This window comes from Triticum aestivum, chromosome 7A, assembly GCF_018294505.1.
Source record: "Triticum aestivum cultivar Chinese Spring chromosome 7A, IWGSC CS RefSeq v2.1, whole genome shotgun sequence".
Lineage (NCBI taxonomy): Eukaryota > Viridiplantae > Streptophyta > Magnoliopsida > Poales > Poaceae > Triticum > Triticum aestivum.
In genome coordinates, this window is record NC_057812.1 from 615,462,455 (window position 1) to 615,474,948 (window position 12,494).

The window sequence follows — 12,494 nt, forward strand, 5'->3', positions numbered from 1 at the left end:
GACTTCGTATTCCCACATATAGGGCATGGACAACACATAAAACTATTCTTCTTGTTTGCCTTAGCCACTTCGAGAAAATTATGCAGGCTCTTAATGTACTCGGAGGTGTGTCTGTCACCGTACATCCATTGTCGGTTCATCTGCGTGCATTATATATAATTACGTGTGTCAAAAGTAAGAAAATTAGACAAGTATCTATCTGAAGTAAGAATTGTTTTTCTTTCAGAAAGATAAGAACAAGAAGCTACCATGGTGGTGCCGGCGACGACATCAGCGCGGGCGATCGACGGCGGTGAAGACGGGGACGAGACGTGACGGACCGCTAAACCTATGCAAATCTCGGGGAAAATGGAGCTTGGAGGTCGAGCTTCGAGAGGAGAAAACTTAACTAGCATGGCTCGGACATTTCATCGAACACCTCATGTGCATAGGAGGTGAGTTAGAGCACCCAAATGCCCTCCCCTCGCCGGCCAAAAATACAAAGCACCGTGGAGTGCTCTGCTCGCTGGTGAGAGGGTATATAGAGGCAACTCATTTGTCCCGGTTCGTGGCTGGAACCGGGACTAAAGGCCCCCCTTCTATCCCGGTTCGAGCCACGAACTAGGACCAATGTATGTGGGCCAGGAGCGAGGCCCATTGGTCCCAGTTCGTGCTAGGAACCGGAACAAATGGATCCAGACGAACCAAGACCAATGCCCACGAGGCCCCGGCCGGCCCCCCGGGCTTACGAACCGGGACGTATGCCCCAAGGGTCCCGATTCGTGACTGAATCGGCACTAATGGGCTGGTCAGGCCCCAACCAAAGCCTTGTTTTCTACTAGTGGCAATGAGTGAAATATTTGTGCGTGAGGTGGCCGAACAATAATCATATGGCTTGATTTGAGCTCGATCTTGGTCATTTGCTCTCGAGGACACCATGGCACGTGGATATTGATAGAATAACAACGACGCATCTCTCGGAAGTTCTGCGTTATGATGGTGTGGCTAGAATGTCACTACATGTTGTGGCTGAAAACTAGCCATCTTTCTTTCACTTGTCAGATCGACAATGGCATAGTTGCACCGCCTCTTTGTTGAATTTGTTTTCTTTGTTATGATCTTCTAGCCTTGATTGGTCGGACTCAATTTCTAGGATGAAAGTCTTTACCTTAACATTTATAGGCTTGACAAGGCAATGTCGGTGTGGGTTCCTACTTCCTTTTTGAAATTTGGTCATGGAAGAAAATTATGAGTTTACAATGCCAGTTGATTGTTTCTCATCTTGTCGTCGTTTCGTCATTGCTATATACTTGTTGGATTCTACTTGTAAGTTTAAGCGCCGACTTGCATCTTATTTAGTTAATTTATGGTTACGTGCATCTGCGAATCCAGGGCAGGAGGTGCAAAAAAAAAAGGTTTTGACCCTCCTTTTTTAGAAGAAAGCAACCGGTTAGACATATTTAAAGCAGCAAATCATGCATAAATTATTACAGTTCCCTCATGCATGAACTTTTAGAGTCCCCACTATAACGGAAGCTCATTTGTTACTTACACTAGATGATACCACACAGGTTGTTACCGGAACTGGGTTGCAATATATTATTTGATGAGATTTGTTGTCTGAAATTTGAATACGAGAATGAAGACCACACCCACTCACACGCACGCATCCACACACTTATTTTGTTTAATGATTATAAAGTTTTTGATACTCCCTCCATTCCTTTATACTCCCTCCTTTTCGGTTTATAAGGCTCAATTCAAAAATCTCACCAACCAAGATAGATGATGAGTGGTGGAATATTTTTTGTAGTTTGCAAAAGCACCGAATTAATGCTCTTGTTTTCCTCAAAAAATTATGTTTACGAATGCATTAATTGCAATGCATGCATGCATTGGTCAGTTTTCTCTTAATACTTGCATGCAATGATTTAATGCACCTTGAAGTCTAAACATGTGATGGGGAACAACAAAATTGAGCCTTATAAAATGGAAAACTAAAATTTTGAGATAAGCCCTATAAACCGGAAAGGAGGGAGTACAAGCCACAAATTCAAATTATAGGTATCAAGGTAAAATTTAATGACAGCTTAGCAAGTCCACTTTTCTTTTCGTTAACCGAAATCATTAATACGCCTGTATGTATGCAAGGAATGAATGAAAAGGAAGTAACACAGTGTCATTATGACTACAAGCATGTAAGTATTAAATAAGTTAATAATGCGAGGAAACATCATTATTTTTTGCCTCGGTTATTGTTAGTGGTCTTGTATGCAAAATATATTTTTCATAGTGGCTTGTATAAGGGAATGGAGGGAGTATCCAACCCATCTATCATCGCGCAATGAGCGATCTCTGGTTAAAGGCGTGGTCGTTTCCTTCCTCGAGAAGACAGAGAGAGGACGCACGCCACCTCCTCCCCACCTTCGCCAGATACGACCGCCCATTCATCGCCGCCACCCATCGCGTCGCCCGCCCGCGACCTTCTCTCATCTTCCACCCTCGACGGCGTCTCGTCCACCTTGAGATGTACGGCGACGGCGTCCCGATGGAGAACCCTGGCCGCAGCTGGTCGCCGGCGCTCCTCCGCTGCGCGCCCCAGGTGACCCCCACGGATCCGCGGCGACCACCGAGGTGAGCTCTGCCTGCCTTCCATCGATCCAGACCCTCTCCTCTTCTCCTCGATCCCTTACCTATTCGTTCGATTCGGAGCAGCAGGACGAGGACGACAACACCCCACACATGGTCGAGCTCGACGGAAGAAGGTGCCTTTGTCGCCGTGGTCTTCGCCGGTGTGCTCCACGTCGTGTACGACGGCGACCTCCTAGCTCGGGTAAGCAGCACCTCCCCTCCATGGTGCCCAAGCCAATCCATGGAGCCCATCCACAAGGTCCCCTCCCCACTTTATCTTCCACTCATTTGTTTCGATTCGATTTCGCAGGCTCTTCGTCAAGTTGGTGCTGCTGCCTAGAGTATCCCGGCGACGACTGAGGAGGAGAACAAGGACCACCGGCCCCTAAGGGCTGACGAGAACCAACACCTTCAAGCCGCCATGGAGCTCCCATCCCTCCCCTGGAGTGCGTCAAGGTCCTTCTTCCCCTCCCCGCAGCATGTATCTCTCCTACTCCATCAACTCTTGCTGTTCGTGATGATAAATCCCAGCGTTTCTTGCTTTTTTCTGTTATTAGAGAGTAGGAAACGTTGACACTTGAGGAATTGCCATGGTTATTTACGCATAGCAAGGAATCCTGCCAAGAGAGCCTTGGTGATGGGGTCACAAAGGACAGCAGCAGCAGAAAGAACATTAACACCTCTATCTGAAAAACATCACTAATTGTTAGCTTTTGGTAGGAAGACATGTACGTAACCTAAGATCAGAGTTTAACTAGATATATATACAACCTAAAGCAAATCAAGGTTCAGAGAGGCACGCTTACCTTTGGCAGCAGCTTTTTCTTGCTGTTGATGTTGATGAACACAGCAGTCACACGAATAGATAAAGCATACATAGAAGGAGGAGCTGTCCAATAAAACTGATGCATGTTGACAGTTCCTCGAGTTCTCTTAAGATGATATAATTGTTTGGTAGACGCATGGATGGATGGACACGTACAGCTAGCAGCCTAGCAGTGCTAGTCACAAAAGAAAAACCTTGTGATTGATTCATGGTCATGGCACAACAACAATGGATACTTGCTAATTGGTGATGGTGGTCGTGCCGCCGCCGCCTTCGGCACCATCCCAGCTCGCAGCCTCAGTCGATTTGCTCTGCGTCTCCAACCGTCCAAAGATCCCAACCTTATCATCGTCTCCTACCATGAGCTCGGCAACGAGATCGGACACGGCAAGTTCTGCTCCGTTCGGATCTATGGTAGGAAGACCTGTGAAATCCAACTCACCGTTAGGCCTTTTCTGTCGCCTTCTCTCTGGTGGTCTTGGTTGTTGACCATGGTTGCCTTGTTTTTGTGCTTGTACAGCCGTTCAAGAGGTTCGTGCTGATCGGGTGGGTGGCCCTGGTGAACTACGGCAAGGACTACGGCTGCCTCGTCGTCATCGTCGACGTTGTTGACCAGAACAGGGTGAGTTTGATCCCCTTCCCTGCTTCCTCCTGTCATTCTCGATCTGCTGCGGCGGAGGAGCCTTTATGGACGTAGTGATTGAGATCGTGCTCATGTTTAGTTTAGAATTTCTTCTCTGCGTGTCCCTCCCTTGGCTGTAGATTTGAGCTGTTCAAGGTGTGGACTTCTGTATAGTTCCAAGTAGAATTGTAACTGCACGGATATCATATTCTTGATGCGAATTTTTGATAGTTTTCATTAGCTTTTACTGTAACTCGGTAACTTTGTTTTGCTTTGTTGCTAATAACTTGGTTGTGATTCGCATCCTAAAGTCCCTTAACTTCGATTGCATATATAACTAGCCTTTACAACTTGTACGAATTTGGAAGTAATTGTTGATTTTACATGCCATTTGAAGTTTACACTTGCCAAGTAATATTGCATGCTCTTGTCAGTGCAGTTATTCTGCCAGAACTTGTTTAATTTTTGTATTGACTCATCTCTAGCATGTGGCCCTTTATCCACCCTAGCAATGTTTTTATTTGTATATGTTTAGCTCACCTGATCAGCCCCTAATGTGCCTTGCGGCCTTGCCTAAATGTGTGAATGACTACTGAAAATAAACAGCCAGAGTGCTATTGCTCAAATATATGCGATGTGTTTTGCCATTTGATATTTATTACTGTTTTCCTTGTGAAATAAATAACTGCAATATTCATTTCATCTTCCATGAGTTGTGATGCCTTCATCTCTTTATGCTTCTCATGATAGCTGCATTGCTCTGTTATACACTTATACCACTGTTTCTTGGTATATCCCCAAGAACGTCGAGGACACGGTCCACCGCGAGGTCGAGATCATGCAACACCTCTCGGGCCACCCCGCCGTCGTCACGCTGAAGGCCGTCTGCGGTGGTTGCAAATCGAAGGTGATTGTGCGGCGGCCCTCTCTCCTTCCAATCCTCTCTCTACCATTGGAGCAAAAGTTGCGGACATCTTGACGGCGTTGGCAGTTGCAGCTGGGCGTGGTGTGGAGCGGGCATGCCTCTGTGCTGCGCGTGCTGCCGGTGGCATGCGTGTGTGCTAGCTGTCGTGGTGTGCGCATGTTGTGCTTGCGCTAGTATGCGTGGTTGAATGGTGGTGTGTGCTGATCTTTCGATTGCTTTTTCCCTGCAGCAGCTGAAAGGGACAAGGCGATTGGGAGTCAGGGACTACATATCCCTCCTCTCCTTGATTTTCTGTCCAAAATATAAGGTAATTTGTTTATTAAATCCCATACGTGCTAAATTCTAAAGCCTCTAAACATTTCTTGGTCTTATGTGCCTGTTAGATTTTACTGAAGACCTTGTTGTCTTTGTGCTTTACCAGTGTGAGGAAGTTCAGCACTATGGCTGCCATTATGTGTTATGTAATGGTCTAGTGGGCATGAGTCATGTTTGACGTAGTTATCATTTCTATGGTTAAAGCTGACCATTTTGTAGGAAGACGTATGGGTTCTCGTCAAATGCAAGCTGTACTACTGTGAAAAAGTGTACTAATTTTTGCAGTGCATTAACTTGTAAGTAATGTCATTTGGTAACCACAACATCATGTAGTGCTTAGTCCTGTTTTGAAAATTTCATACCATTGTCCTTTCGGGCATCTAGGATCATGGGATTCTCCGTGATGGCAGCAAAGAGACAACATGGGGTGGAGATGCAGGTCGTCAGTACACTGAAGGCGTTGCGTTCTGTCAGGGCATTGGGTTCGATGCAGAGCATCGGAGACGTTGCCGTTGTCCTTGCACGACTCATCAGATCCAACCTCGGGCCCGCGCCAGCTATGTACGGAGCCCTCGATACGGTGCTCAGTCTCTGCAACTGCAACTCGATGGTGAGTCCATCATCCATTCATTGCTCTCTGACTCGTACACATTTGAATTTGTTCTCGTTTTTCAGCCTTGCATGAAGCTGCCAGCTATTGAGGCCCTCTCTTAATTGCCCAGTTCTGAATGGAGTCAGTTGGGGTCGTCTATAAATTTCCTTGTGATGTGCTTGCAAACCAAGACTTTGTTGAGGCTTTTCTGCGGGGTCAGGGGAGACGCCAGTGATCAAGCGGCAGCGGCCTACAGCCTGGGAGACCTGCACAAGGGAGCCGCCAAGATCTCCAACGACATCCTCGACTCTGTCGGGTGAGATTGATTCTTTTGCTCTTTCATTCTCCACTCGTCATGTTCTAGACCAAATAGATTGGATTTATTGGTATATTAGTTTATAAGCATCTGCATTGTTGTGATGTTGATGAAGATTTCAGTCTGTACTCTGTAGTAACCAGTTCTTGCCTCTTGATAGTTTCTTTTTGCAAAGACAATGGTATTTTCTCCAAACTTTTGAATATTTCGCAGACTAAAGTGACTGCATACTGGTGTTTCTTTGCTGCATGTGGCTAATTACTAGGCTAATTTGCTAGAATTTCCTTGAGTAAAGATGAATTTAGGCATATACGAAACAAAAACTGATTTTTTGCATCATTTCACGCATTGATTTTTTTCTTCTTGATATGTTTGTTGGAATGTGCAAGAACAGGGTTTCAATATATGCAACAACAAAAAATTCGACAACAGTATACGCGACAAATGGTGCTATTTGCGTTTGCTGCAATCTCCTCATACTTACCAGGGTTGAGTGCCCAACATTCCCGAAGATGGCACCCGAGACGTGTCCGCAGCCAGAAGCAGCGAAGTTGCCGTACAAGAAGCTGGGAGATTCAGATCTCCTTATTAGCGGGATAACTCTTGGAACAGTATGTGCAGAGCTGAACCTTCATGTTTCTGTTGTTGTTGTTGGTCCAGTTTTTTTACATCTTAGTCTAATGTTTACTTCTCTTAGATGATCTTTGGATAGCAAAGAACAGAGAAGGAATCCCATGATATGCTCTCTTATTATTTTAATCAGGGCATCAACATACTGGACACCGCAGAAATTGCCGGTACACATTCCTTCCTTCCCTTCGACCACCGTCTTATTTTCTGCAGTTGATCCCAGTTTTAATTGAAATACTCCATTTCTATTGGTTGTTACTACCGAATGCAACCCAAGGAGACTCAAGGGAGGACTGATCTATATGTAGGCAGGTGGATGAAATCCAAGCCACGAGACAAAGTACCCTAAACCGGCCTTATAATTTATTTGCAGTTTTCTAATCCATTTGGAGTTCCCCGATCCCAATTCAGATAGCATGCTTCTGAATCCATTTGTCGTTCCCAGCTCACTATGTTTCTGACTAGACAACTTTAGCCACCAAAATTTCTGGTTATTCAGATCACACTTTTCATCGGTACAATGCAGAAAGGTGTGTGTTGATGATCCCATTATGAAGGAAAGTGTCGAAAAGAGCCTTTCATGCTTATCTAAAGACTACACTGATTTTCTTCACATACACTGGGTAGTGTTTATTTCAAAGATTATTTTTGCTCAGAATAATTTTCACATCTTGTTCCAGATTGATTCATACACAATCATATTTCACATTTTGCATTTCCTTACTGAACTTGAAAATTGTAAATCTGAGTTCTCTTTTCCATCCTCTGTGAGTCCTTTTGTCGTCTTATACAGACTGTTTTCAGCACACATTCTTCATTTTAATTCTTTCATTTTTCACATAGAATTTTTCATACTTTGTTTGTATTAATATGTCATCATTATTATTTTATTTGACAAAAAAGACAACTTTGGCTCCAAAGTTTGCTTTATGTCTTCAGGCTAGATAGGTATGTCGCACGTTACGGTGAATTCAGTTACAATTCAACCAAATGGAGGCCAAGCGTCCCATGTGTGGATCAATGGAAAGCTTTCAGGAACTAATTGGTAAAGGGAAGGTAATAGTGTAATACTCCCTCTGTCCCATAATGTAAGAGCGTTTTTTGACACTACACTAGTGTAAAAAACGCTCTTATATTATGGGACGGAGGGAGTATAATTTTATTTTAGAAACAACAACCAGATAATTATTAATTGAACACAAATCTTAGTATGGATCTATCTTTCCAAAGGATTTGGTGCATGTATTTTGCACACTCTTTAAAAACCATGTGCATTTTCGATGTAATAATAGCCTAGATTTATTCTAGATTATGAACATATGATTGTTGTGTTCATAAACGCACATTTGAATAATTCACTCAGAGTATATGCATAAGACAGCCAAAGATAGCAGACAGGTAACCATAAACCAGTATATAATTCGATGTTTGTCTCTTCTAATCTAGGTACAATATATCGGTGTTTCCAATGAAACCACGTACGGAGTAATGCAGTTTGTACATGCTGCAAAGCTTGATGGACTTCCAAAGATTATGAGCATCTAGAATGGTTATAGTCAACTTGTGAGATGCAGCTTCGAAGGTGAAACAGAGATGTCAGCCATAATTTATTCATTTTCATTCACTGGAATTCCATGCCATCCCTGTTGTTCTGAAACTTATTTGCAGACATGTAATTTAGAGAAAGAGGGAGGAAAGAACTCCTCGGTTGTAGTTCAGATCATCGGCCTGCTGTCATCTTTTTCATAATTAAAATTTTAGTCGAATAGTCTTGGCTTCTTATTAGGTCTTTGTAGTTATGTTCAGTGCTTATCATTCATCATCATCATGAGATGATTTCATTTTGTGGATGCTTGAGTTTAGAAAATTTAGGCTCTGCAGTCCATCATCTCTATAGGTATAAGTCTTTGTAGGACGTAAGACTGCTACTCTATGTTCATATAAGCCTACCTATTAATAATATTTCCGATTTATTTTATAAATGTATATTGCAAGTAATGCATTTTTGTTGGTCTTGTAAGTAATCAAAGTCCACATGAGTTGACCGGCAGTTCCATGTACATGTTCTAATCACAGCGACAAAAAGTGAATGAAAAGTGCGGCCACCTATTTGCTACCGCACATGCACGCCTCAAGCGGCGCCACCCGGTGGCGCCCCAACCACTAGTTTATAGAATATAAGTAGCATATCTCATGCATATTGAGAGAAATAAAAGTAGTGTGGTTGATAAAGCGGGAGACCGTGCATGTTGAGAGAGTAAGTAGCATTATTCATGCATGAAGAGAGAAATATAAATGGTGGGGCATGTGTGATGAAGTGGCATGTGTAGTATACTAGATATGTTGACACGTTTCCAGCTCCAACCTTTGAGCAACTCTAACAGATGCCCTAAAAACTCATACTGTAAAATCATTTTAGTGTATACCGCAAAATGTGTTTGGTGAGTTTTTATGGTATGATGTGTGCTGCGGCAGAACAGATCTCGTAAAGATTTAGCACAAAGCACCCTCAAAACAAAAACTGAATTACAATCGAGGCTGACCCCTGATTCTGCTCTAGTCAGCTTGATGCAGCAGATCAGTTCCGATCTATGTAGTCGGGGTAGAGGAGGTGGTCGATCAAGACCGACCGCTGGTTCACATCGGCCACGACAACGGGCTGGTACCGCTCGAAATTTCTGCTCCGATGCGCGGCCGCCGCAGGATGGTCCATCTCGAGCTCGGACGTAGGGCTCCCAAAAGCTGGTCCCATTCGAGCTCCGTGGTCCGACGTGCGGCCGCCATAGGCGAGGTGGACGACACCGGGCTGCTCCTGGTCATGCATAGGAGCGCGTGCGACCTCCAAGCCACCGCAGTGGTGTGGTTGGTGGCGGCAGGGATGGCCGAAATCGACAATGGAAGATGGCAGCGGTGACGAGGGTGAACGCGCGGGAGCTCAAATTTCCCTCCCGCCAATGGTTTTCTGGTATAGAGGGAGCTATAAAATTTTCATCCAAACCTCCATATTTAGAGGACGGTGCAGTTTTTAGGGGGACTGTAAAAAATTTACAGTACATGCGGTTTTGCAGGATATGGTTTGGACCTTTTTTTTCGAGGCGTTTTAGGGGTATCTGCTAGAGTTGCTCTTATATGCACGACATGCTGACATCAAAATATAGGAGTGCCCAAATCAAAGAGTTCACACGACTGAATGGAAATTATCAATAAATAAGTTTCGATCAAGATTTAAATTTATGTTTTGGAATTTGGGAGCACTCACTCCTCAAATGCTCCCATGCCACCATCTCTCAAAAATACATTTTAATGTTTCAAAAAGTTCCAAAAGTAAATTTTTATTGTTTACAAGACTTGTCTCAACAATCCCTCGAAATTTCAAATCCAAATTCAAAATATACATGGAGAAACAAAAAAAATTCAGGATGTGTATAGTGTCTTTTGTGCTTTTGTCTTTTTGTGACACTATTCACTGTGCTTTGTCTTTTCATTTCTCCTTATGAATTTTGAATTTGGATTTGAATTTTTTTGGGATTATAGGCCCATGTCTTGTGAACATTCATAACGTTCTTCGGGAACTTTTGAAATATTTAAATGTATTTTTGGAAGTTGGGAGCATTGAGAAGGAGTGGGGGAACCGGATATTTTCCAAAAGATTTTCAATGACTTTTCAAAATAAAAAACTGAGTGACCATTTACCGATTACGCGCCTACTCCCTGTATTACATGATTATGACCATGACCACACGCACGATCTGGACAAACTTCCCTTGGGAAATCCCCGATCTAGGCCAGCAGAATGGACAAGGTGGTGAGCAATCGGTGGTCGACGACATGCCTCCTGCATAGCATTCGGCACACAAAATTATTTCAGTTTCTTAGTGTTAGTGCGTGCCATCACGGGATTAAACTGTTTCATGACTTTATTGGAGTAGTATTCGTATATTTTGGGGTGTGCAGCACATCCCAGGGCTCAGGCATCACACATGTTCAAACAAATCTCCCAAATGGAATTGCTGGACTAAGTGCATGTGGATGGATTAGTGTTGCAGTATGATGTATGAGACTATGAATTAATGTTATTAGTGAAACTTGGTATGATATTTTATGGAGTGATGACATGCCTATACATCATTGTGAATTTTTGTTTATCAAAGGTCATGCCAAAATTTCGTGTTCAAGGATTCCAGAGATCTTTCGAGTTTCACAAGCTGGTCAGAGGGATTGGGCTCTGCTAGTTCGCCATCCGAGCCATGACCCGGGCCTCGAGCCTCGAGCTTTCTATCCACCCCTGGCACGGTATGATTCATGGTGCACGCGAGTGGTAGGAATTTAATCAATCATCTATCATGCCTGGGGCTGTCTCACTTGACAATGTTATGATTATCTGTATGGTTTTGCTAGCAATTTTGATGGTGGATGCAGATGGGAATGCCGCGCACGATTTGTCATTTTCCTGCGTGTACCGTTTTGGTTTTGGGATCCGACTGCAAACGTTACTTTGATGAGTGACTATAGATTAGGGATGTATATTGTTGGCTCACTTGATCTTAACTGTCAAATCAACTTTCATTTAGATAATAGAGGAAAGAATCTTTTGCAGCCTGTGCACATCCGGATGCACGAACATGCTAATTGAATAAAAAAATTATAAATTAAATAAGCAGTTGAAACACTGCAAGTTTAGTTGCTAGACTATGGGAAATAAACAGACTGTCAGTGTATATATAAATGTATTGATCCGTCACACACAACTTGCTGAAACATATCGAGGGTGTGCACACAATGACACATAAACAGGACATGCATCCCGGCGCAGATAGTAGTAGAACACATGGTGTATGACATTCAAGGACAAACAATCGAAATGTCAACTGGTTAATTAATAATTGTGCGATCAGGCCGTTGATCTGAAAAAATAACACATGGACCATCACAAAAATACGAAGCTGATCCTGACATATTTTTTGAGGGATTTGCTAGCTCCATGATTTGTTCCGCAGAATGAGATGTTTGCACGTCTGAAACCCATTCGGCTATCGCACAAGCCGGATGAGTTTCGATTGAATTTACATATGAATGACAAAAGTTCCGTCGACTCGCTTTATTTAGCCCATGCCCCATGTCGATAAACCTATGGATAATTAGAAGGTTATGGATGAAAATGCCTTTAATAGTGAACATTTCCCATTGGTTTATAACCCTGATTGGGATCTCGATGAGACAAGCTCGCACGTAGAAGACCTAGCATGAGTAAGTCTTGTGTCTTCGGCCATAATTAACCATGAGTCAACCAAGCATCTTTTTAGTGTAAGTGGGCTCATTGCGTTTGACCCATAATCCGGCTAGCTTTAAACATCTACCTCTCGTATTGTTTGTAACATGTTTGATAACTGGGATGGTTGAGGGATATTGATATGAAGTTTGCATCCTAGCTATATCCTTTGTCAAACAATCAAGAAAATACGAGAATATTTTCTACCGGTAATAGGTCTTTGCTGCTAGGAGCTGGAAAATACCCTGATACACCTGGGTGTAGATGGACCTGTTAAAAAAATCTGAGAAAATTAGCAACTCACGAAAAATTCAAAAATCTTTGAAACTATTTTCGAATAAATTTGACCAACTGGCATACTCGTTTAAAAATTTCGACAAAGGAAAACT

General features: G+C 43.2%; 1 protein-coding gene across 20 annotated transcripts; it reads left to right on the forward strand.

The window, feature by feature from the left end:
* Nucleotides 1-2,333: 2,333 nt before the first annotated feature.
* On the forward strand, nucleotides 2,334-8,604 carry LOC123148655 (uncharacterized). Of its 20 annotated transcripts, none has more exons than XR_006474034.1 (14): nucleotides 2,356-2,613; nucleotides 2,695-2,812; nucleotides 2,921-3,091; nucleotides 3,569-3,850; nucleotides 3,957-4,058; nucleotides 4,809-4,965; nucleotides 5,213-5,290; nucleotides 5,503-5,594; nucleotides 5,683-5,908; nucleotides 5,974-6,206; nucleotides 6,601-6,817; nucleotides 6,904-7,003; nucleotides 7,776-7,892; nucleotides 8,283-8,604. XR_006474034.1 is itself a non-coding variant. In XM_044568135.1 (6 exons), exons 3-6 carry the CDS (start codon nucleotides 3,686-3,688, stop codon nucleotides 5,287-5,289), a joined length of 501 nt encoding a protein of 166 aa, XP_044424070.1. In that variant the 5' UTR covers nucleotides 2,341-2,613; nucleotides 2,698-2,812; nucleotides 2,921-3,685; the 3' UTR covers nucleotides 5,290-5,296. The 20 variants fall into 20 exon arrangements, 3 of the variants coding, with proteins under 3 accessions (XP_044424071.1, XP_044424072.1, XP_044424070.1); XR_006474032.1 differs by having other exon boundaries at nucleotides 2,357-2,613; nucleotides 2,921-3,066; XR_006474036.1 differs by having other exon boundaries at nucleotides 2,357-2,613; nucleotides 2,921-3,066; nucleotides 3,725-3,850.
* Nucleotides 8,605-12,494: the final 3,890 nt, after the last annotated feature.